General features: G+C 38.4%; 1 protein-coding gene across 4 annotated transcripts in view; it reads right to left on the bottom strand.

Annotated features, from left to right (window-relative positions):
* Nucleotides 1–24,818, bottom strand: part of RPS6KA3 (ribosomal protein S6 kinase A3) — a 110,951-nt gene extending 86,133 nt beyond the window's left edge. The window contains exons 1-3 of one of the 4 annotated variants that reach the window (XM_070366020.1): nt 24,350–24,409; nt 1,765–1,858; nt 747–783 (exon numbers count right to left, since the gene is read on the bottom strand). Coding sequence is in view for 1 of the 4 variants with exons in the window: in XM_070366019.1 (XP_070222120.1) it covers nt 24,350–24,418 (69 nt within the window). In the remaining 3 variants the exon portion in view is untranslated. Of the gene's footprint in view, nt 1–746; nt 847–1,764; nt 1,859–24,349; nt 24,450–24,795 lie in introns of those variants that run through there. The other 3 variants (XM_070366021.1, XM_070366022.1, XM_070366019.1) reach the window with 3 other exon arrangements.
* Between the last annotated feature and the right edge of the window lie 1,251 nt (nt 24,819–26,069).

The raw sequence follows: 26,069 nt of genomic DNA, 5'->3' as shown, positions 1-26,069 counted from the left end.
AGGTTTCAGGACTTCTAGAATATTGCAAAGTATTTTAAGGAAAATTTTAAAAATGTTAAAATCAAGAATATTTCTCTAATTAAAATTTTTTTAATTTTAAGCAACCCTATTAAACAGATTGTTTTGCTGTAATGGTGTGTTACTACCATGCACATTTCTAGGCTGCTTGGTAGTTTGCTATCACTAAATATAAAATAAGTTTTAAAAAATACACTGAGTCTAGCAGAAGACCATCTTGCACAAATACACTAGGACTACAAAAATGATTTGTGACTCATAAATGCTACCTTGAACTTAGCAGGACATATCATCTCGTGACATCCTACCACCTAGAAATGAAATATACATATGAACATTGGGAGAAAAGAATTCCTCATAGAGAACAGCCTAAAACAACAGGAAGGGAGGAGGAAAAGAACGGGGCCAGAGCCTTAGTGTACTGATCTGGAGATCCAGGTTGTAGATATAAACAAGAACCATGCCTTTTTTTTTTTAACCATCCTCAAGTTTCCACAAGTATATCTGCCTTCCAAACTCCCTGATATCAGCAGCGGTTTTCCTGCCCAAAGCATATGGCAGAGGATTTCCATGAAGGTGCTGATGATGAAGCATGAGAAACCTCTCTAAAACTTCAGTTAAGATAGCATCAAATTGTTCAGAATCCAAAGAATCTTCTATGCAATCACATTGAAACAATAAGAAACAAGCATTTTATATTCTTAATAAGGAATGTATATAATCCTTACCAATGTGACAGGATTAAGAATCAGCTCCTCATTTATCCTAAGGAAATATCAGAGATGTGCATAAAGACTATGTACAGTGATATTCATCATACTCATTATACTGAAAAATAGAAAACAATCTAAATGACCAACAGGGGACTGGTTAAATACAGCATAACACATCTATTCATATGTAGTAATACTATGCAATGGTTAAAATAAGGGCCTCAAATAAAAATTAATGATGCAAAAATATGACTGCAATATATTAAGTTAAAAAGGATACAAAACTAAATCGTATGATCCCAATTTTGCACACCCCCCTCCCAACATGTGTGCATGTAACTGGAAAACATATAAAATCTTATCAGTAGTTACCTGGGTCATAGGATTTTCTTCTTTGTACTGTATTTTCAAAATTATATGCATTTATTATATATTATTTTATAAAGAGAAAAAACAATCAATGTAATTAGAAAAATCCATTTATTTCTAGCTAAGGTGCCATTACATGGGCTTTGCTATTCCTCTAGCAACTAAAGGTCTGCTAGTACTCAAGACTATTCTATTTTCTAGACTAGGGTAGGAATGACCACTGGTTATATTTACATTATTAAGTTTTAGAAGAATCTTTCAGAAGCTTTTTTTTTTTCCTCTCTGATGGTTTCCTGTGGTTGTGGCCTCAGAAAATAAGTCTTTAGGCCTGAATCCATCTCATTTTTTTTGGAGTGTACCCTAAGGGGAATTCTGCTTATGAAACAAGAGTATGTTGAGATAAGAATAAAGAAATGAAAACATGGTAGCCAAAATTAAATCTGCATTATGAATAGCAAGTATCAGAACTGACACTGCAGAAAACAGAATCCATGCCACGGAGGACAAACTTGAGTAAATGAAAAAAAAAAGGAGAGAAAAGATTAAAAAACTATGGAGGACAGACGTAGAAATAATCTATGAATAACAGATGCTCCTAAAGAAAAACCAGCAGTTTAATCAATCAAAAGTATAAGAAAACTTTCCAGTTCTGAAAAAAAAATACCTGAGACTGGAGACTGAGAAGGTTCAACAGAGATCATCAACACCAAGACATGTCCTGGCAAATGTTTTTAAATGTCAAGGATAAAGATATAATCCTACAAGCATACAAGCAGAAAAAAATAGGTTATTTTCAAAGGAACTAAAATCATATTGACCTCAGATTTCTCCTCTGCAACAATAAAATGCCAGAAGACAATGAAGTAATGACTTACACAGAGTTAAAAGGGAAAAGTTAGGATCTAAGAATTTTATACCTTGTCCCAGTTCTTCACATCCAAAAGTTACAGGAAATTATTCTTAGTTCTGCAAAGTCTTATAAAATTTCACCACCTTAGTAGTACCTTTTTTCATGAACTGTTCAAAGGTATGTCTTAGACCATTGAAAGAGAATCAAAATAAGAATTCAAAAATACTGAGGTAGGAAAGAATTGGTAAAGTATATTGACACCAACTTAGTATCTAGAAATAACTGAATAAAATAATAACCCCAATAAAGGAGAAAGGGTCACTAATGAAGAATAAATAACTGATACAAGTATATAAACAATATAAAACTTTAGCAAGTTTTGATAAAATAAAGTGGACTGAAAATAAAAGAGGTAGTGGAAGAAAGGAAAAACTAAGATTCTAAATTCTGTCTTTCCTAAAAAGACATTTAAAAACCACTGCTTTTAGTAATTAGCTAATAAACTTTGGAATGCTTTGAAAAACCATGAAACAACTGAGAATTATAATTATTTATTGCAGTCCAAATCAGTGGAGAATATAATAACTGGCAAAGACTGTGACTAGTACCTTACGTAGGCATCCCATTCAACCCCAGGCACATGAGGTAGGTATAATTACCCCTATTTTACAGATGAGGAAACCAAGGTTCAGCAAAGTTAATTAGTGAATGGCAGAAGCAAGACTCAAACCCAAGTCTTTCCAGCTCTGTAATTCTTCAAGTTTTCATAACCTCCTCAAACAAAAGAATCCATAAAGCAGCATAAAGAAACCAAGCCACAAGAATAAAAAAGTTAAAATAAGATGATGGAAATAATTCCTATTTTACACCTATTTACACTAAGAACTGTAAAGTATCTACTTAAAACTGAGTATCTTAAAGGATATTTGACGCTATTACAGAATTATTGATGTTTTTATGAGTGATGATGGTATGTTAATTAGATGTTTAAAAAATTCTTTATCTTTTAAGAAATACACATGTAAATATTTATGTCTGAAATGATATATCAGCTTCAAAATAATCCACTAGAGCCAGGGAGGGGAAGAGAGAGAGTAGTGTGTGTGTGATGCGGAGTACAGATGAAACAAGAGTGGCCATGAGTTGATAATCTTTGAGGCTGGGCTATCGAAATATGGTGGTTCACTATTCTATTCTCTCTACTCTGGTATGTGTTCAAAATGCTTGATAATAAAAATTTAATGGTCTTTAGTGCATTTTTATAAAGCTTAAAAAATTCACATAATTATTTACTGCTTTAAAGGGAAACCCAAACAAAAACAGATAAGCATAAAAAAGCACAAAGAAAAACAAGAAAGCAAGTGTTTGCAATAATAAGGCCAAAAATAAAGTGTGAAGCAAAAACCTTAAACTGATTAAAAAGGTGATTTGATCTGGACTAAAAATATAATTAGTACTTAATGCATATAGTAATAATAATTGCTATCATTTACTGAGCAATTATCACATACTAGGCAAGTCCATCTTTGATGCTTCTAACAACTCTGTGAGGCATTATCACTAATTTACAAATGGGAAGTTAAGACGGGTATGTCAATCTTTGAAAGCACTGACACACATGTATCCTCAGCCCCTAACAAAATGCCTGGCTGGCATACAGTAGGTGCTCAATAAATATTCGTTGAATAAGTAAAAAAGTCTAATATCCTGCCTACGGCAAATAAGCAAAGCCTAAATTCAAACCTAAATCTGATTCTAAAACCCCTACTCAATCACGTTTAAATCTTTTCCTAATGATATTTCATAGTAAGAGTAAAGATATTCTATTTTTTCTTTTATTTCCTTTTGTGCATATTTCTCTTTTTCAGATTTTCTACAATTAGCCTGTGTTTTTTTCAAACAAGTCATTAAAAATAATATAATGCAAAACAGTACTAAAAAGTTAATCACTAACCTAATCACAAAACACAAATACTGACATGAAATAAAGGGAAACAAGTAGAAGGGGAAATTTTAGCACACTAACATAAACTAGCATAATGAATAGAAAAGGATGAAGCATTTGATGTAACTTACACTAGAATAGGTAGATACTGAATTTTATACTGTGAAAAGAATATGGGTTCAACTGTCTATAAAGTTATAAAGATGAACTATGTTCCAGGCCATGAAGTAAATGCAAAATTCTTAAAAGCAGGAATTATATCAGTATTTTCTGATTATGATAAAAAAAATACTGAATAAGGAAATAAATTACTCATTCAGAAATTTATATTATTCTAAGTAACTACTGGCTCAAGGAAATAATAATAGCTATTATCTCTGCAATTATTTTGTTCAAAGTACAGTGTTAGCTGTGTTACATATATTCTCTCATTTAATCCCAATTAATCATTAATAAACCACAAGTCATGTTATTATATAGAGAAGAAAAAAGTTGAGAATAACCTGTCCAAGGTCATAGAGGTATTCAGTTTGCAGATAAGACAACTGAACCCACATCTGAATCCAAAGCTCACACTACACAGAAATGCCCTATTACTGTTCAAGTATAGGCAACTACCTGTGCTCATTTTTCTCTATAAAATTTTGTAATAAAAAGTGGAGAAGACTAGAATTCTTCCTCAACACATGTTCTGAAAATGTCTGTTTATATTTCAAACTGCATAATCTCCTAAAAAAGATTCCTTTGAAAACATTCATATTCTCGAGGGCAATTAAAAAGGAAGAAACCATAAAATCAGATAAAGTAGGGAATATAAGGTAAACATGATTTGCTACTAAATTTATTCCGAAAAAGTCACTATTTTCTGGTATTTATCTGCAATCCATAAGAGTTTCATGGAATCTTGGCCAGTGTGCAGTTTGTCTGCCACTAGGTGTAGGCTTCCCTCATAGATCAGATGGTAAAGAAGCTGCCTGCAGTGCAGGAGACCCTGGTTTGATCCCTGGGTCAGGAAGATCCCCTGGAGAAGGAAACGGCAATCCACTCCAGTATTCTTGCCTAAAGAATCCGCACAGACAGAGGTGCCTGGTGGCATGGGGTCACAAAGAGTCGGACACGACTAAGCCACTAAGCACAGAACTGTAGTCAAGCCCTTAAGCCTCTCTGATTTGTGGTTTCTTCATGCATAAAATATATGGATATCTAAGAGCTCTTCCAGCTTGAAAATATTATAATCCTATGACTTTAAGGATTAAAAGTATTTAAAATTTTGTGGGCTTTTTTACACCTCAGGACATTACTAATTCTGTTTTTAAAGCTGTTCTGCACATTATTTCTAACTCTAGTTTCTTCTTTCTTTTCTGCATCCAAAATACAGTTTTATCTGTATCCTTTAGGGGTGCTTTGTATTCCAGTGTAAACAAGGATAACGTCAAAGAATGGAATGTACAAATGCTGTCATTTGAAAGAGTGCTGTGCTTTGTCACTCAGTTGTGTCCGACTCTTTGTGACCCCATGGACTGTAGCCCACCAGGCTCCTCTGTTCATGGGGATTCTCCAGGCAAGAATACTGGAGTGTGTAGCCTATCCCTCCTCCAGGGGATCTTCCCGACCCAGGAATCAAAACAGGGTCTCCTGCATTGCAAGCGGATTCTTTACAAGCTGAGCTACCAGGGAAGCACTGAGCTACCAGGGAAGCCCCACTTGAAAGAGAAGTACTAATAAAAATAAAATAAATGAAACATTGTTTTTCTGTGCAGATTAAGCAACCTAAAACAGTTTTATAATTTCCACAATCCAATCTTACTATTCTCATTTTACTAGTAAAGTGTCAACTTATTTTTTAATCTCCTCTGTGTACTCCCAATGTGACTTTTGCCTTCCTAACACCTTGAATCCCACCTCTTGGTACTTCATGGAGTTGACAGTATTTCATAAACATGTATGATTATCAGAATCACCTAAGACTCCTGTTAATAATATACTCATTACCTGGCCTTACCCCAAACCAAAACTGAATTAGAAGTTCTAGAAGCCCCATGGCTCGGTATTTCATTTTTTTAAACAGGCACCTGAGATGACTCCTGTGATTAGATAAGTCTGGGAAATCACAGTGTAGAGAAAAGATCATGGGCTTTGGAGCCTGACATATCCAGTTTCAGAACCTGGCTCTGCCCTTTATTATAGGTGTAACTTTGGGCAAGCTACTTAACATGAGTCTCAGTTTTCTAAACTACAAGATTTGAATACTAGCTATGCTGGAGGTTGTAATCAAGTTTAGTGTGCTTAGCCATTCTGGCTGCTCAGTGAATGTTAACCTCTCTCTCCTCCTGCTTATCTTGCCAAAGGGGGTGACAAATGCAAATACTTAAGAATATTCTGATGAGCTCCTTACCCTAATGGGTCCACTTCCATTTCTAGGGCTAAAAATCTGAGTAGTAGATAATTTGCTAATGCATTACTTGGTTTGGCTAATTTAGGTCTTAGGGAAAAGTCTAATAATTTCTTCTGGTTTCTGGAGGCTTATTAATGAAGCCCTCCTATCTAAAAAAGATACACCATTATGCTGAGCTTCAAAGCCCAAGCTTTTATTTGCTATAATAAATAGCAAAATTTACTTTAAATTAGCAAAATTACCAATTACTGTTTCCTCATCGGTAAAACAAGTGGTGCTTAAATGTTTGCTGAACTGAACCCAAAATGTTACTGATAACATAATTGTTAATTAAAATAATTAAACTTACACACAGTCTTACAAACACCCTTACGAACAAAAAGACAGCAATAATAGCTTGCAAAAGAAACAAGATGTAGGACTTTCTCAAATACACAATAAAAAAGAACTTAACACCCAAGCAATATCAACTGTACCTTAACACGAAGTGTATTAGACAAGTTTAGAACTGAAATTACTTAGGAAAAAACAATCTAAACTACTCACTCATTAACTATGCATGCATATATGTACACAGATACATATATTTAAAATTATCATACGTCTACACACAACCTGGCATGGCAGCAAGGTTTACATATGAAAAATGAGAAATATAGTTTATAATTACAGCTAGATAATGAATCCTAGCTGTATATATATTAAGCATGTGTTAGTCAGTCGTGTCAACTCTTTGTGACCCCATGGACTGTAGCCCACCAGGCTCCTCTGTCCATGTATTAAGCATAAACACTATTAATAAGAGTATTCGACTAAAATTGTTATATTAACTGTCCAGATAAGCTACAAACTGAAAGAAACCTAAACAAATCAGAAAAAAAATAATAAAACTCTGGGAATATTCATTCAAGACAGAGAAAAAGTTACCCTCAATTTTTAAAAAAATAAACAAGAAAATAACAAACACCAAATCCTGTTGAAAGTAATTTAAAGAATCATAGCTTTTCTCTCAACTTATTCTTTAGTGCAACTATTTTCTTTCATTTAGTTCTGGTCCTTTGCTTATTTCCATATACTTAATATTTTTACTGCTATTTTGAATTAAATCTTTTCCCATTATCATTTCTAACAAAGAAAACTATTCATCAACTTAAAAATATATACTGTTTAATACCACCTTATTAGACTATCATTGGTTTTAACAAACCTTTTTAGTGGTTTCCTTAGATTACCTAAGTAGATGATTATATCACCTATGAATAGTTTTGTTTTATCCTTCTTTGAATATTCTTTGATTTTGTCTAACTTCATTAGCAAACTCTTCTAGAATGTAAAATAGAGGTGAAAACAGTAGGCATACTTTTAATGAGATTGCCCCTAATATGTCTCTATCAAGCATGATGCTGGTTACTGGTTTTAGACTATTTTTTAATAACATTAATGACACACTCTTTTATTTCTATTTCACTGTTTTAAATGGATAATAGATAGTGAATTTTGTCTAATGCTTTCTCAACTTTTCCCCTAACTTTTTAATTAGAAATGATTATATATTCACAGGAAGTTGCAAAAACAATACAGAGGTCCCATATACCCTTAACCCAATGGTTACATCTTACACAACTTCCTGTCAAAGACCAGGAAATTTATACTGGTACAATGCCCAGACCTTACTCAGATATCACTGGTTTTACAGGTTCTCACGTGTGTGTCTGTGCACTCATGTTACACATTTTATCACATGTATAGATTCTTGTATCTACCACCAGAGTAAAGATACCAGTTCTTTACCACCAGGATCCTGTGTGTTGCCCTTTTATAACCATTCACCTCTCCCTCACCCTTCTTCCTAACCCTGGCAACCACTAATCTAGTCTCCATTTCTACAAATTTGTCATTTCAAGAATTTTATATAAATAGAATCATATGGTATGTACCTTTTCCCCACTCAGCATGAATTCCCTTGAGTGTGTATCAATAATTCATTCCTTTTAGTTTAGTAGTATTCCAGTATACCACAGTGGGAACATACCACAGCTTGTTTAACCATCCACCCATTGAAGGACATTTGCCAACTTTCGGATATCACAAATCAAGCTGCTGTGAACAAGTATGTACAGACTTCTGTGTGGACAAGCATTTTCAGTTCTCTGGGACATATGTCCAGGAATGCGACTGCTGGGTTGTATAGTAAGTGTATGTTTAGTTTTTGAAGAGATGGCCAAAGTTTTCCAGAAAGGCTGTATCATTTTACTGCCCCATCAACAACATGAGAGAGCCAGTCTGTCCACATCCTCACCAACACTAAGTAGTGTTAGTATTTTTCATTTTGGCTATTTGTTAGGGAAATTAAATAAATAGTCTTGATTAGGCTTCAGAGACAAAGCAGAGTAGGCCTCTGACCTTACTTCTAACCTGCCTGGACACTGCCCATATGGTGAGCTGACTGTGAATAACTGCCTGCTGTGAGTGCAAGACTTGCAGCACCATATATAAGATGGGGGAGGAATCTTGAGATTATTGTGCCCCTGGAGGGGGCCTGGGCAACCAAGCCCCAGGCTTAGCAACATTCAATTTTTACATGACAAAACCAACAGCTTTAACATAAAACCAGAGCTGCAATTTCGTCACACATTGATGATGAAATCAGTTTGCACCCTGGGATTATAAATGGGAATCCTGAATCCTGAACTGCAATCTTTGGTCTCACCCATGGACCAGACGCCCTGCCTGGGACCCTTTCCCAACTGGGACTCCAGATGTGCTGACATGGGACTTCCCAGCATTGTTTAAGTCTGGATATTGGTCAAAACCCAATTTGGTGATGTATTCTCTGCTCTTGCTATTTCTCTTTTAATATTAGTTTATTGAAAGTTAAGCTAGATAATTCTCTACTATTTGTATTATTTATTTGTATATAATGAGTGGCTTGTTTTGTTAACAAATCCTTTGAACCTGAGACCAAAGTGAAAACTTTCAGCAAAACAGTATTCTAAAAAGGCATGTAGATATCCCTCACTGTGGTTTTAATTTTCATTTCTCTGATAGCTAACCATGTTGACATGTTTTCATATGCTTATTTGTTTTCCATATATCCTCTTTGATGAAATGTCTGGACATTTCTAATTGGACTATTTTCCTTTGTTATTGTTAGATTTTGAAAGTTCTTGTATATATTCTAGATACAAGTCCTGTCTCAGAAATACGTGTACAAATACTTTTTCACACCATCTGTAACCTGTCTTTTCATCTCTGTAACAGGATCTTCTTCATAGAGCAAACATTATAAATTTTGATGAAGTCCAATTTATTTTCTTTTATAGGTTGTGCTTTTGGAATCTGGTCTATGAACCCTTCCCTCAGCCCACGGTCCTGAAGATTTTCTCATATCTAAATTCTAAATGTTTTAGAGAGTTTTATAGTTAAATCCATGATATACTTTTGATTAGTTTTTGTATAAAGATTAAGGTTTAGGTTGATGAATTTTTTCATCTTGCATGTCACTTGCTAATAGAGACTATTTTTTAATTTCTTCCTTTCCAATCTGTTTGTCTTTAATCATGTGTTTTGCACATTTTAAATATGTTTCTTCAACTGTTTAACACAGTGGACTACATCAACTGATTTTTGAATACTGAATCAGTTTTACATCCTTGGAATACAACCCACTTGGGTCATGGTGTATAGTTCTTTTTATATTACTAATATTTTGTTGAGGATTCTGTGTCTATATTTCTAAGGGTACTGATGTGTAGTTTTCTTTTCTGTACTGTCTTTATGTTTTGGTATCAGGGTAACACTGGCCTCAAAAGATGACTTGTGATGTTTCCCCATCTATTTTCTGGAAGAAAATATGTAGAATTCATGTTATTCTTGATGTTCCAGATCGTTCTTTTATCACTTCCTTTCTGCTTGAAGAACTACCTGCAGTCATTCTTTCACAGTCTTACTACAGACACATTCTCACAGCTTCCCTTCATCTGAGACTGCTTTGGTCGCACTTTCATGATAGAAGGATATTTTCACTAAGTATAGAATTTGGAGTTGCCAGTTCTTTTCTTTCAGTACTTAAAATACAGTGTGCCATTTCTATCTGGCTTCCATCATTGTTCCCCTGTAAGTAACAGTTCATTTCCAACTGCTTTAAGATTCTTTGTCATTTAGTTTGATTTTTTTAAAAATTTAATTGTAAAATACATGTAACATAAAATTTAACATCTTAACTATTTTTTAGTGTACAGTTCAGTATGTTAAGCATATCCACATTGTTGTGCAACCAATCTTGAGAATTTTTTCATCTTGCAAAATTTAAACTCTATAGCCATTAAATAATTTCACATTTCCAAAGGTTTGATTTTGATGTGTCTAGGTGTGGATTACTTAGGTTTACCTTATGTGGGGTTCAATCAGCTTCTTGAATCTGTAGGTTTGCATCTTTTGCCAAATTGGGGAAATTTCAGGCATTATTTCTTCAAGTCCACCTTTTTTCTCTAGCTCTAAGATTGTGGTGATATGAATATTAAATCTCCTGTTAATGTTCCCCAGACCCCTGAGATACTCATTTAATTTATGGTTTATTTTTACTCTGATATTCAGATTGAGCAATTTCTACCACTCTATCTTCAGTTTTATTGATTCTTTTCCAGTCATCTCCATTCTTTTTTGTTTGGGTGTGCCACATGTGGGATCTTAGTTCCCTGACCAGGGATCAAACCTATGCCCCTTGCAGTGGAAGCCCAGATTCTTAACCACTGGACTGCCAGGGAAGTCCCTCTGTTCCTCTGTTGAGCCCATGCAGTAAGTTTATTTTGGTTATTGTACTTTTTGGTTCCAAAATGTCAATTTTCTGCTTTATTTCTTTTCTGAGACTAATTCATTTGTTTCAAATTTTTATACTGGCTGTTTTAAAATCCTTGTTAGACAACCAACATCTAAAGCATCTGACTATTGGTATCTGGTGCCTTTTTTTCTCATTCATGGTATGATTTTCCTAGTTCTTAAGCAAACTTCAACTGCAATAATGGACATTTTGGAGAATTTAAGACTCTAGATCCTATTTACTCTTTTTTAGCAGGCAGTCTACCAGCTGAGGTGTAGTGTGAGGGCAGGGTGAGTGTGTATGTTCAGCTTCCTGCTGGGCTCCGCCAACACCACCCTGGCAAAAGTAGAGCAATGACTCACACTGCCTTTTTGCAGATGGGTGGGATGGAAGTTCAGCTTCACTCTTGTTCCTAGTGAAAGTGGGGCACCAACCCGCACCACCCCATTGCCACAGAGTAGGGGTGTAAGCTCAGCTCCCTGACAGATCCCACTGACAGTAGGGAGAGGGGAAGTGGAGGGTTGACTCACACTGCTTCATTCCTGCAAGACAGAGAGGAAAGTTCAGCTCCCTTAAAGACCCAGCTGACAACAGGAGAGGGGAGAGGGGGGAGTGGAGTGCCAATCAGCCCTGTCATCCAACACTGTTTTGCCTTGTAGCTGCCAGATGGGGGTGGCACCTGGGCCTTACTGCATCAGGGGAGGGGGAAGCAGTGTTGACTAGGCCACCTCCAACCATCTTGCTCTACCTTGTTGATGCTGGGTGAGGGTGAAGGCTCAACACTTCACTAACACAGGGCAGTGGGGAGGTTTAGCCAGGACTAGCCTCGCCTCACACCACCTTGTTATATCTCACTTCTTTCAGGTTGGGGTGGAGGCTCAGTGGTTGCTGGACCCACAGACACTACTCTAGTGAGAACACCACCTCCTTCTGTATGGAGTGGGACAGGGGTGGCGGTGAGAGAATATTAGGTCCCTGCACAACCTGCCAAAACCACCCAGCAGGGGGAATCAAAGTGCTGTCTGCTTTTGCTAGGCAGGAAGGGAAGATGAGGTCCCTCAGCTGCCCAGCCAACACCATGGGGTGGAGGAATCCAAGTACTGCCACTTGCTGCTTAGGAAGTAGGGTGGGGTTTTTCTGTTGGTGTTTGGCTATAGTAGGGTGGGTGCTGCCAAAAAGGTTTACTGTTGTTAGCCTACCCTTCCCCCGCACAGTCTGGTTAAAGAGAATTGGCTTTTCTTGGAGTCCGTTTTGTCTGTGCCTGTTGTTGGTTCCAGGTTTGAGGCTTTTACAACACCCTCCAGGATATATGGGAGGTGATAAGAACACCCAGAAAACTTACTATTTGTGTCATTCCTTTAGTCTCAAAGTCTGCAGGCAGTCTGCCTTCTTATTTCCACATTTCAGAGTGTTTCTGTGCTTGTTTGTTAGGTGTTTTAGTTGTAAAGGAAGACCTAAGGGGAAAAAAAAAAAAGACTCCTCCATCTTGGCATAAACAGAAGTCTCTTCCAAATGACTACTTTTTATGTTGAAATAACGTGTGTGTGTGTGTGTGTGTGTGTGTGTATACATGTTAAAAGAAACTTTATTGGGTGTCTGGGGTAATAACATTTATTTTCTAAGTTTCCACATTATGGTTAAAAATGCACTATGGAAAACTGCTACAACATCATAAATCATAATTTCCCTCTAAAGATCCAATTATGTTTATATTGTTCCTAGCAAACTTAGCTCGCTTCATGTTATTCAACTGTCTGTCCACCTCAATAATTTCACATTGTAATATTCCAAAGGAAAGAACTCTATTCATTATCACCTAGAAATATGCTACACAAACTCAGAACAGCCAGGGGGGAAAGATCACTTTAAAACTCATTTTGAGCTCTTCTTTTTAATAATCTAAAGCAAATTTTATTTTTAACTTGCCAGTGACACCTCTAAGTAACTCCCCTTACTGCTACCAACATCCATTTTGATAGCTATTCTTCTTGAATTATACGAAGAGCCAACAGGAACTTGAAGGAAAGAAGGCAAACAGGGGTTTTGCTTTGCATTTTACTTCTTTAAATGAAACATCTGTATATCTCACATTAAGAGATGGACTCTTGAAAATTCATTTATTTATATTTAATTTCAGAGATTGTAGACTTTTTGTTTTGATTGGTCTTCGATTTATTGCTATAGTCTTGCTTTAAGTAAGAAACTATAGTATAACAAGACTGAAGGCTGAAGGGACTGTAAGGAAAAATATCACCTCAATTTTTGCTTTTTTTCTATAATTTTTTAAAATTAATCTTTTACTCCTAGATGTGTTTCTTTAGAAACTCTGCTCTAGCTGGGAGGTGGGCCCAGGTGATGAGGTAGCCTAAGATATTTCCACAGAATGTAGGTCTCTATTCACTCAGTTGGAAAGCTATTTAGAAAAAGCTTTTTATCACATCTAAAAATGAAGCAAATCTTTTAAAAGTACAAACTGAAACTAAGTTTTCTGAGAACAATGTATATAGCATGACATAGGTAAGCATCTTCTATATTAACATTAGAGTAAAACTCCATTTAAGTTCCCTAATCAGCAACAAAACATGCGCAAGAATTATGGATACAAGCAGACAATGAACACATGAAAAATCCTTCACATCCTCAATTCATTAGAGAAATGTAAATCAAAACCACAATGAGATACCACTTTCACACAAACAGGGTAGTTATAATGAAAAAACAATAACAAGTGTTGGTGAGGATGTGGAGAAACTGAAACTCTCATACACTGCTGATGGGAATGTAAAACGGTACAAGTTCAGTTCAGTCTACTCCCTCAGTCGTGTCTGATTCTTTGTGACCCCATGGACTGCAGCATGCCAGGCCTCCCTGTCCATCACCAACTCCCAGAGTTTACTCAAACTCATGTCCATTGAGTCGGTGATGCCATTCAACTCATCCTCTGTCGTCCCCTTCTCCTCCCGCCTTCAATATTTCCCAGAATCAGGGTCTTTTCAAATGAGTCAGTTCTTCTAATCAGATGGCCAAAATATTGGCGTTTCAGCTTCAGCATCAGTCCTTTCAATGGTACAAACCAGTTGGAAAACAATTTGCCAGTTTTTCAAAAAATTAAATACAGACTTACCATATGACACAGCAATTCCACTCCTAGGCATATACCCAAGAGAACTGAAAACATATTCACATAAAAACTTGTAGACAAATGTTCACAGCATTTATAATAGCCCAAAGTGGAAACAATTCAAATGCCCATCAACAGATAAATGGTTAAACAAAATTGCTATAACCATGCAACAGAATATTACTCAGCCATAAAAGTGAAGCACTGATACATATGCTACAGCACTGATGAACCCTGAAAACATTGTTAAATGAATGATGCCAGACACAAAGGCCACATATCATATAATTCCATTAATATGAAATGTCCATAAGAGACTAATCTACAGAGACAGAAATTAGATTATTAGTCACCAGGGGCTGGGGGAAGGAGTGAATAGGGAGTAACTGGCTAACAAGTATGGGATTTTGGGGGTGATGAAAAAGTTATGAAATCAGATAGTGATGATGGTTGCACAACTTTTTGAATATACTAAAGACTACTGAATTACATACTTCATAAGAGTGAAATGTTGTGGCATATAAATCATATCTCAATTTTTTAAAAAGATTAACTGGGGCTCTTTAACCTAACAGTTAAAAAAACCCAAAGGGTGAAAAAAAAGCCACCAATGACTGTGTAACGTTTCTTTAAATTTCCTTTTCTTTCACTGTAGCAAGATAATTGGCAACTTTTTCAGGCTCAGTCAGACCCTGTTTTCTGGCACTCTGAGGGAAAGTTAAATAGATTTTTTTCTGAAAAGAAGATGCAAATATAAAGAGGTAATGATTTAATAAGCTGCAATTAAAAAACAGCAGTTATTCAAGCACACACCTAGGGGCTTCTGTATGGAGAGGGGTTAAGTTACATCTGGGCAAACCTCCTTTTTCAAGTACAGTAGTTTTTGTTTCAAATTCTCACTTGTAAGACAGCTTAAAAATTGTAAAAATTTCCCATACAATGTCAAAAATGCTGTTTCTCAAGCCAGCTCACAGGTTATTTTATCCAAGCTCTATTTGAAGAGTAATATCCATTTTGCTTTTCTAAGTCTACCTATACATTCCCAGAAAAACATGTGCTCAGTACAAACCATATGGACCCTTTCTCCCTTAGGAGGAGATGTCATTTTGACTCAGTCACTCACCTATATGCTGTTCTCAACCAAAGCCGGGCAGTCTAGCGGAAAATCAATGGAATTTTCAATCTGTGAGACTTGGTGTTTGAACTCTGCCTCCTCCACTTAATAGCTGTGCAATCATGAGCAAGTTACTTAACCTCTCTAGGCTTCAGTTTCCTCATCTGTAAGTTGAGGTTAATTACATCTATCTCATTCAAGTTGATACACACAAAGTGTCTAGTCAAAGAACAGACAGAGTTGTTAGTCGCTCAGTCACGTCCGACTCTTTGCGACCCTGTGGATGATAGCCCACCAGGCTCCTCCATCCATGGGATTTTCCAGGCAAGAACACTGGAGTAGGTTGCCATTTCCTCCTCCAGGGGATCTTCCTGACCCAAGGACCAAACCCAGGTCTCTTGCATTGTAGGCAGACTCTTTACCATGTGAGCCACCAGGGAAACCCCAGTCAAAGAAAAGGCATTCAGTAAATGTTAATTTCTAAGACGTATCAATCTACTTTCCCAGTATTTATTAGTACAGTATAGTGAACAAAAGGCACCATTTCGGATTGCCAAATTTCCCCAATGCTTCGATGTTACCACTTGAATGAGAATGTCACTGTAAAATTAGTAGAGCTGTATAAATTGCAGAATGGTTATTTGAGGTACATGTATCACTTATCGAAATCTTCAGGGTAGAAGACAGACAAGACAAAGCTGATTAAACATAATTTGAAAAAGCATATTCAATATACTTTTCATTTAGAAAAAGCATTAAGCCTATTAAGTTTAAAATACAAGCAATAGAAGGTAGGGTTGAAAAACACTGGTGTAGAAAAAAGGATTCAACTTGTATTCTATATCTAGAATTGTACTGTTGTATGTGGTAGCCAATAGCCACAGGTTACTATTAAAATTTTAATTAAAGTTAATTTAAAAAATTCAGTTCCTCATACTAGCCACATTTCAAGTGCTCAATAGCCACATGTGGCTAGTGGCGACCAAACAGTGCCTGTCTAGAAGTTGTTTAAGTGAATCTCTATCATTTTATATTGTTTTCAGATACACTCCTCTGCTCCTAAATGTGAAGAAGCAAAATAAGATCCTGCATAACTGAGGTTTTTAGTATAGATTCTACAAGATTTCTGGAGTGACGATATCTCCACAAACACTGCACTTGAGATGTACTTCAATCTCTTAATGTCAAAATGAACTTTTGTTTCAGGTTATCATTTGACATCTGCTTCTAACTCATATCAAATGACTAAACCAAGTTTCCTATAACAAGTTTTGTGGCCCAAAGGATTAGAGGTAAGCTCACAGAAATCTAGATGACCAGGTCAGAAATGAAGATGAGATCATCATCACATGTAAGATTATAAAAATCAATTCACACGGTGGATAAAACATAATTAGTTTTTAAGGTATGTAAGAGACCATGGATAGAATATTAGTTAAGACAGGCAAATCTGACTTAAGTTATGCTACTGCTATAATTCTATTTATACTAATAGAGGAAAAGAATAATAGGAAGCATAAAAATGCTTTTGGATTTACACATAAATGTATGGTTATGTAATATTCAGGGAACTAGCACTGTTTCATGGGGAACACACACACACACACACACACACACACACACACACAAAATACCCTCCAAAAGACAATGTGGAGAGCTGACTCCAGGTGGGACAGCAGGCTAGCTTTCAGTCTTGCAGCCGGCTGATCTTTAGTTCATTCACATTTCTTTCTAGCTGACACCTTCAGGAGAAGAAGGTAAAGATTCAGAGTAGGTAATGCCAGTAATTGAGTTATTCCGCTATGGTAGGTTGAAACAAAATCAACTTGTTAGTAGGTAATATGTCCATCAAACATCCCTGATTCCAGAGGTATGTGTACATGATGGTCAGAGATCAGAAAAAGGCTAAGAAAGTCATTTTACATTATTTGTGAAAGTTTTAGTCACTCAGTTGTGTCCAACTCTTTGCAATCTCATGGACTGTAGCCCTCCAGGCTCCTCTGTCCATGGAATTCTCCAGGCAAAAATACTGGAGTGGGTTGCCATTCCCTTCTCCAGGGCATCTTCCCAACCCAGGGATCAAATCTGGGTCTCCTGCATTGCAGGCTGATTCTTTACCATCTGAGTCACCAGGGAAGCCCTTACATTATTTAGTAAGCTGTAAGTGTAAATTTTTTAAAAGATGAAGTAACAATATTCCCAAGTTAAAAACAGCTGCATCAAAATATTATTAATCCTAGTTATTTTCTAATAACTGTAAGTTTGAAGCAATTAATTTAAAAAGAATGGAACAGGTAGACAGACAGCAGCATTAAGTAGCAAGTGATAAATTTTTTAAAAACTCTGAATATTAAAAATAAGTTACACAGCAAGTCAATAAGAGGGCCATTTAGTAGGGGCAATTAGCTTGATATTTAGATAGAATATGACCACTAATTGTAGAACATTGGCTTTTAAAAGTTTAAATTATTTAAAACTTTAATTTAAACTATTGTATTTAAATTTTAGTCCACTGTTAAGATGGAAAATTGTTACACAAATTAATTTAGAAAGACTTCAAAATGAAACAAAAACTTTTGACAGTTACAGAAAAAAAAGCTTTGATACAGTCAATTAAACATAACAGCCTGTTTCCAGGCAATACTGGATCCTATTACTACAGTTATCAGACTTTCCAAAATTGTGTTCTGCAAAGCACTTATGTCCTTTGAGACTTCAATAGATGGTTCACGAAAAAAGGGTGCTGACATCAAGTCTCAAATGCTTTGAGATATTTCCTTTTTGCAGATTCATCATGTACATCATCATCTTAAATTTCTAAGATGTTGGGCAGTAAAGACATTGGTCACATCTCATTTAACTCCACAACCCTCAAATTTACTTGATTATGTCATGATGCTGTGTGTGTGTGTGTGTGTGTGTGTGTGTGTGTGTGTGTGTTTGGAGGGAGAAGATGGTTGTTGGGACACAGACACATTTTGCAAATTTTCAGAGACTTCTCAGTTGAAAATACCATATGCACTATTGAAAGTTGCTTATGTACCAGTATCACATAACAGAATAAAATCCAAAGGATTGTATTTCTAGACAGGAAAACCCAGCTACTCATGGCATAATCAAATAACCAAAACAAACATGGTTATAGTAATGGGGAGGGAGGTGTGCAGTATTAATTTCTGTCCCTAAAAAAGGAAACTAACAGAAGTGACCCTAAAATATAAAAAGACGCACACATTTTGCTTTGTTACTTTTTAGAGTTAAAGTTCTACCTATTGATACTACGTATTAAGTTTATTTCTTCACAGACACACCTCCTTCAAGAGGCTGACATATACAGTATATCATATTTCATCAATTACTAGATACCATCATGTGTTAAGATACACTATTATTTTATATATCACTAAGGGAAAAAAACTACTAACTAAACGACATGCCATGGATTGTGAGAGGGCTTCCAATTTAAGCATTACTGAAATATGAACATACTTTCTTTTCTTCCTTCCACACAAACTCCTCAAAATGTTCTTTATCTGTTTCCCCCTTTAAAGACACTATCGAAGAGGGGAACAATACAAAAAAGGGTAAGATTCAAGAGATTTCTGTTCACTTTACCCTTATAATTATATTCCGATATTACAAAGGTTCTTTTAAAACAGGTCAACCAAATAAACCATTTTTAATTGTTCTGTTTGATTCTGGAAAAATTACCCCAGGAAAAAAATACAGAATTTACTAAAATAGTTCTGTTTGAGAGATGATTCATTATAACTATTAAACACTTAAACCATGTACTGAACCAAATGCTTTACATATATTATCACATTAATATTGTGATAATACATATATTATCACAATAATTAATTAAATTATCATTTAATTCCCATCACAACCCAATAAAGTAGGTATTATTTTTATGCCTATTTTACAGATTAGAATGTTAAAGCATAGAGATTTTAAATAACTTGCATAAGATTACAAAGATATTAAGTGGTAGAGGCAGGGCTCAAACCCAGATCTTCATGGCTCCAAAGTCTGTTCTTTAACACTTTGCCATACATTCAAATTATCCCACAAAGTGGAATAAGTAAAATTGAAATATTTAATTGCTAGTAACTAACTTATTTGCTTGAAATAGCCAAATGCACTGAATGATAGTTATGTTTTATATGGATACATTTATACTGTTTTATATAACATATATATTTGTGTTTGTTTTGTTAACTGACACACTTTACTTAACAATTAAGATTTAGTTATCTTGCTATTTGGTATAAAATTGAAAAACTAGAGTAACTGAGATTCGATAATTGTTCCAGATTAATGACACAGGAAACTGTTACCAACTCCTAAGGTGGCAGGGGATGTGGTGCCGGTGTAACTCTAATGTCAAGTATTAAAATGCAATTACTTGTTTTTTCTCTTCCTATTACGTGAAATAGGGAGTGGGATGTATAAAATATTACATTTACTCACTTGCATTCCAATGCTTTAAAACTTGTTATCCACCAAAAAACATAAACAACTGAGCACTATTACACTCAAGCATTACCAAGAGACCACCAAGATGTCACTGTTGTACACTGTAACCTGAAAGCACTGGGTCTAAGACACTCAGTCTGCACTGGACAAGCTGGGCCACGCGAGGCCACCCATCGTCCACAGCCCAACAGACCACATGTCCCCGAGTATGGAACTCTAGAGTGAATTCTTGTCAATGATCACAATGGCATACATTTTTTAATGGATGATAAATTAAAAAAAAATCTTTACAACAACTCTTTTGCAATTCAGACTTCTGATAAATGATCTGCTATATTTTTGATCATTCTATAATTTACCAAATGTCATGTCCTTGGTCAAGGGTGCACATCCCAATTATGCCACTCTTTTCATATAAAAATAAGATATACTCATTGTGATTTCCAGAAACAATGATGAAAAGGCAGTCTGCCTATACCTGTTTAATTGGATAGGCTTCTCTCTTTATCTTAAAATTTAAGTGTATCAAAGAAGTTTCTCATTTTGGATTAACCCCATTAGTATAGGATCAAGCTGCCAAAATAAAGCAAAGTTTCCTAAATTTAGTTTTAAAAAACTGATATTTAATATTATAACCACTGAAAACAGCAAAGTGTTCAATAATGTGTCACAGTTACTCGACAGTTGACATGTAACAATACCTGTCCTCTCCTCAGATCTTCACTTGGGGGAAAGAAAAAAACCTGAAAAGTGGTAAAAATGAAACAGGAAAAGGAAAAGAAACTTAATAAAACATTTTTTCAAAATCAAAGATCACACTTTAATAGAATGTTTTTCCCTACAGATGAAATATAAGAAATTTAATATTGATATAGTGGAAATACTATAGAATCAATATCATCTATGAGATCACAAATGGTTGCACATCCAGTGAAGATGGTTTCCAAAACAAGGGTCTTGTTTTTTTGTAAATATTTATATAGTTAATATTTTTCAATGCATTATGGGTACATTTTATTTAAAGGAATTCAAAGTAGCTATTATATTTTTACATAGCACATTTCTATAAAGCAAAGAGAATCTCCTTAATTTTATTCTTTTTGAAAATTATTCATATTTAGGTTTACTATAATTTATCTTTACTAAAACTGAGAAAGTGTCACTTTAAGTTAGGCTTAAGATTCAGTAAATGTCCCTAAGAGCAGAGGCTGGAGTTTGTAGAACTGATTAGCCACAATCCCTTGATATCCATCTCCTAAACCGTCAAATATTCAAAAACACACTACCATCTTAAATAATTCATTAGAGTTTTGAATTAACCTGGAGCATTTAGGAAGGTATTTTGTTTTTAATCTTGTACCAACCTTGACTTTGCTTACATAGTACTTCCTTTATTAGTCTAAATTTGCTTCTTTAAACATTTGGCATAGTTCTAGCCTATCATGTTCTGACCCATGTTTGAGTTCAACCACAAGGGTTTTTTTGTTTTGAGCACTATGAGACCCATATGAGGTCAAGAAGATACATAAAGGAATCAACAAACTGCCTGTACTTTTGGTGAGGTACTCAGTTCTTTTAAGATTGCTCATATTTCAATTTAAGATTAAAATGGTAATAATAGAAATAAGACTGACAATTACCCTATTCCTGACCTTCATAATTAACTCACTGGTCATCTAGGGGGCCTATATTATGTATATGCCAGGCACTGTGTCAAGTGCTAAGGATATAGAGAAGAAAAAAAAAGTCTCAGCTTTGAAGAATTCAGTCTCCTAAGGAAGAGACTATAAATGTAAATCTCTATAGAGAAGGACCCTGAAATCTTTTAGCCTGATGAGAAACATTTTGGTGTTTTTACTCAATGACTTTTTAAAAATGATTTTACTCTAGTAAAATACAATTATTCACTGATAAGAACTTACTGGGGAGAAGATGGCATAATATTAAGTCCAATATTAGACATCCAAATGAAAATTTTCAACCTTCTTCTTACTGGTTTCAATATTTTCAAATTTGTGTCAGAAGTAATTTACTTGAAACAGCTGAATAAGCAAAAGCAATAAAATATCTAAAGGCAATTTGTTAGAATCTAATTTTAATAAATCTAGGCAACACTGGCTCTGACTGAAATACCTTATGCCAGAATTTCAAGAAAATTACTTGAAAATGGCAAGTTGCGGAAACCTATCTGCCAGGGTCTGGAAACCATGACAGTAACTGAAATAAGTAGGCTTTAACAAATGAGACATCTTATAATACCATAATTGTTTCTGAAAAATACATGGCCTCTAACTACTGGCTTATTTGTTTGTACTGATTTTTTTCCACAAAAGATATGAAACATCTACCCTAGTATAAAGTAAAGCACATGAATTATATTCACCCGGCTTTGAATTATGGCTCTGCCATTTACTATTTATAATCTTTGTGCCCTTAACTTCTGAAATCAGTTTGTTAATCTGTAACAACGGAGACCAAGATCCTACTCTGTTCAGGGGATTGGAAGGATAAAATGAAATAGCATGAGCACAGTATCTGGCATATAGTAAGTGCTAAATAAACATCAGTTTTGTGTTTTCTTTAGCTAAATGCATGCTGCATAGAAAAAGGATCAGGTGGAATCTTAAATGACTTTTTTTTTTAACACATTGATAAATGCAAGCAGAAATGTGGACTGATTAAGAGTAGCAAATGTTAACGTTTGCATCTACAAATGAGGCTCAAAGCAAATTCAGTTTCTTTCCACAAGGTAGGCAGTTTGAGAATATACTTTATTAACCTTTTACCTATGGTACTTAAAGCAAAAATTTTTTCTGAAGAAAAAAAAATGAATGAAAAGAGTCCCGGACGCATTGTTTTTTCACACCATCCATTCAAAAGATGATTAAACATTCTAAATTTGATTTCCTTACAAAAAAATTTACAATATTCGACTGGCTAGCAATTTTAAATGAAATTCTCTTAATTTCGCCAGACTTAAAAACCTTATTTCCTTTAAAAAATATATTTTTAGGAAACATCTATCAATGTGTTTTCCATGGAAGAACAGCGTTTCGTTTAGGTTTTAAAAATATGATCCAAGTCGCAAAATGCAAAGCACCAACCGTAAGCACTATTACAATTCTGCTTGTGATAAGGACAGCAAGTAAACATTTTACTTTATTCAGCAGCGGAGGTGACCAGGCAAAAAGTGCAAAGTGATTTGAACTGATCCCCGTCCCCCTCCCCCTCCATTCTACCCAAGAATGCAAGTGTCCCGCATCTCAGATCAAAACTGAGCCTCGGTCTTACTGACGTAACCAGTAACCCTATCCACCTCTCACACTGCGGAGGCCGGCAGGGCAGCGGCTGCCGCCAAGTACACCACTCATCAGAGCCTGCCCCATTCCGCCCCCGCGCTTCAGTCATGCTTTCCAGAAATGGGGTCACTCACTCAGTAACTATCACACACACGCAGCCTATCATCCTGTAATCCCCCAAAGTCCGCTGTGGGGATAGAAGACAGCAAAAAGTCAAGAAGGAAGAATCACAGACGCGCCACCATCAGGAATTGATTTTCCGCTCCGGAGAGGAGCGCTGATGCCTTGGAATGGGTCTTGTCTGGATTATTTTCACAGCCCCCGAGTTGGTTCTGGGACAGAAGCGGCTGCGAAGAGCCGGGGGAATTCTGTCTGGCCCTGTTTGGTCATATCGTTTGGGTTTGGGTCACCAGGGTGGGTATCTCAGGGACGGTCACCGGATCCCGGGCGAGGTAAACCAGAAAGCCCTTTACTGCGGCCGCTGATCTCCTTGAATATTCCTGTATCATCTCTGCGGACAGGAAACTCAAGTTAAACTCCAAGAGACGGGGTCCTCAAGCTCAGCGACCTCAGAAACGGGGCGGGGGGGTGGGGGAAATAGGATGGAGAACCTCAGGCTTCCACTTTTTCCTTTGCAGCAGCAAAAACTACTGCGGCAGATGGGAGGGGGGCCAAAAACCCTCGACTGTCCTGCACCCCTTATCCGAAACCCCTCCACAGGTCGCTACCCCTGCCCCGGGCCGTTCCTGCCCACGCGCCCCCGGTTCCCCAGGGTAACCCTGTCCCCTGGCCGGACTCGAGAGTCCCCGCTCTCCAGTGAACCCAATCCACACCCCTCTTGCATCCCCCAAAGTCACCAGGGTCCAGGGAAGCCCCCGACCAGGCAGGGCCAAACTTCCCAACTCCTCGCCGGCCCCCGCTCCGCGTCCTGCTCCCCCCACGCAAAGTTGATGAAAATCGGCTTCTTGCAAAGCCCTGGCGCCCACTCCAAACCCCACGCGCCACCACACCACAGCCCCTCTAGCGAGGGAAGGGAGAGGGGGTGCGGGTGGGAGGAAGAGAAGGACAAACAGATCAACCCCAACTACCCAAACCGGAATCCCGAACCGAGGGGAGAAGCGAGCAGCAGAGGAAGGGGCCGAGTGGCCGGCTCCTGGGAAGAGAGCAAACCGGCGGGGGCGCGGGGAGGGGGCGCGCCGGCCCCAGCCGCCCGGCTGCACTCACCTCAGCGCTGTCGGATGGGCTCTCCACAGCCATCTTCTGCCACGGGTCCGCCAGCTGCGCCAGCGGCATCTTCCCCCCCGGCCCGCCGCCTTCACCGCCTCCTCCCTCCCCGCCCGCCCCGCGGCCGGCCCCGTTCCGTCGCCGCCCGAGCCCCACGGCAGAAGCGGCGGCAGCAGCTGCAGCAGCAACGGCGGCTGCCCGAGAGAGGGCTCGGCGCCGACACCGACCCTCGAACGCCGCGCGCCCGGCTGGAGACGCCCGCGCGCTGAGCAAGAGCCTCGCGCTGCTGCCCGGCACCGGGTCTCGCCCCTTTCTTCCTCTCCTCCTTCCGCCGCCGGGACTACAGCTCCGCCCCCTCCCCGCCGGTTCCCGCGCCCGCTCCCAGCAGAACAGCGGCCCCCGCGCGCTCCCCCACTTCCGCTCACAACATGGCGCCTAAGCGATACCTGTCTCTCAGAGCGAGGCTCGGCCGCCGCCGCCACCGCCGCGCGCACCCGGGGGCGGGGCCTGGGAAGACACGCCCCTGGCCGCGGCGCTCCGCTCGTCCCTCCTTCCTCGCCCCAGCTTCAGCTTCTGGGCCTCGCCTTCTTTCAGGAAGGGCAAGCGGAGAAATCTGGGGGCGTCGGCGCGAGGTGGGGGAAAGAGCGGGAAAGGAGGAGGTGCGAAAGGCTGAGAGTTTCTAAGAGCCACGGGTCCGAGCAGGTTGAAGGCTCCTCAGGGATGTAGAGAATAGTGGTCCCCACCCATCTAGGGAGAGACCGGCGAGGCATAGGGGGTGCGGTACGGTACCAAGGATCCGGGGAGGGGTCGTGGGGTCTTTTCGGCCCGATTCTTCCATGGGTGCATGTGGGCGCGCCGAGTCTATGGGCACGTCTCGTAATGGCCCAGGACCCACCCTCTCCCAGGGTCATATGATGGGCATTCACCTGCCCCTCCACCCCCCACGATGGGGACACAGAAGGCTTCGTGTCCTGGAACCGCTTGGGGCTTCGGCTCTCGGTTTGAGTCAAGGCTCTCCAAACTGACGCTTCTGTGTTATATTATTTTTAATATCTGGAATTACTTCGTCTTGCATGAGTCGACCCCCCCCCCTCCAAGTCCGCAGAGCCCTCGGGCTTCAGGCACGACCCTCCAAGCTCGCCCCCTCCCATCCCTCCCCGGTTCTCCGCAGCCTAAATCTTCACGAAGGAGAAAACAAGGAGGTTCTTTAAGGCTGCCAGTCTCAGCGGAGGTTGGGGAATTATTTTAAAATATCTTGGTGGCAGGAGCCCGGGATTCCTGCTTTTCTGTTGACTTTAAATAAAAGATTAGATTAAAAATCAGGCTGGCGGTGAGTGGAGGAGGGGAGAGAGGGAGGGCTTCTAACTCCTGCCCAAGACAGGGAAGCCCTAGGTTAAGGAATCCCAAGCCCCAGACGGCGAGGCAGCGCCAGAAGACCGGGAGAGCGTGAAGGGAGAGGCCTGGACGTCTGGAGTGGGTGCGGGCAGCGGTTTCGACCCCATGTTCCCGGCGCCAGGTGCCCGGCGAGCTCAGTGCGCCCGGGCAGAATTGTGTAAAAGTCGCCGGGCTGAGTGGAAAGCTACCGCAGCCATTGGCTAACCGCCCTACAAGGAAAAGGAAAAAAGTAAAGGGAAATCTCCAATCTCCAAGCCAGTCAGTGCTTCCATCCCCTCAGGCCTCTGCCCAGGCGTCTGGGTCCTCCCACGCTCGGCGACCACAG

Source organism: Bos mutus, chromosome X (genome assembly GCF_027580195.1).
Source record: "Bos mutus isolate GX-2022 chromosome X, NWIPB_WYAK_1.1, whole genome shotgun sequence".
Lineage (NCBI taxonomy): Eukaryota > Metazoa > Chordata > Mammalia > Artiodactyla > Bovidae > Bos > Bos mutus.
Note: the sequence above shows the minus strand (reverse complement) of the source record. Positions and strands in the feature narration are given on the sequence as shown.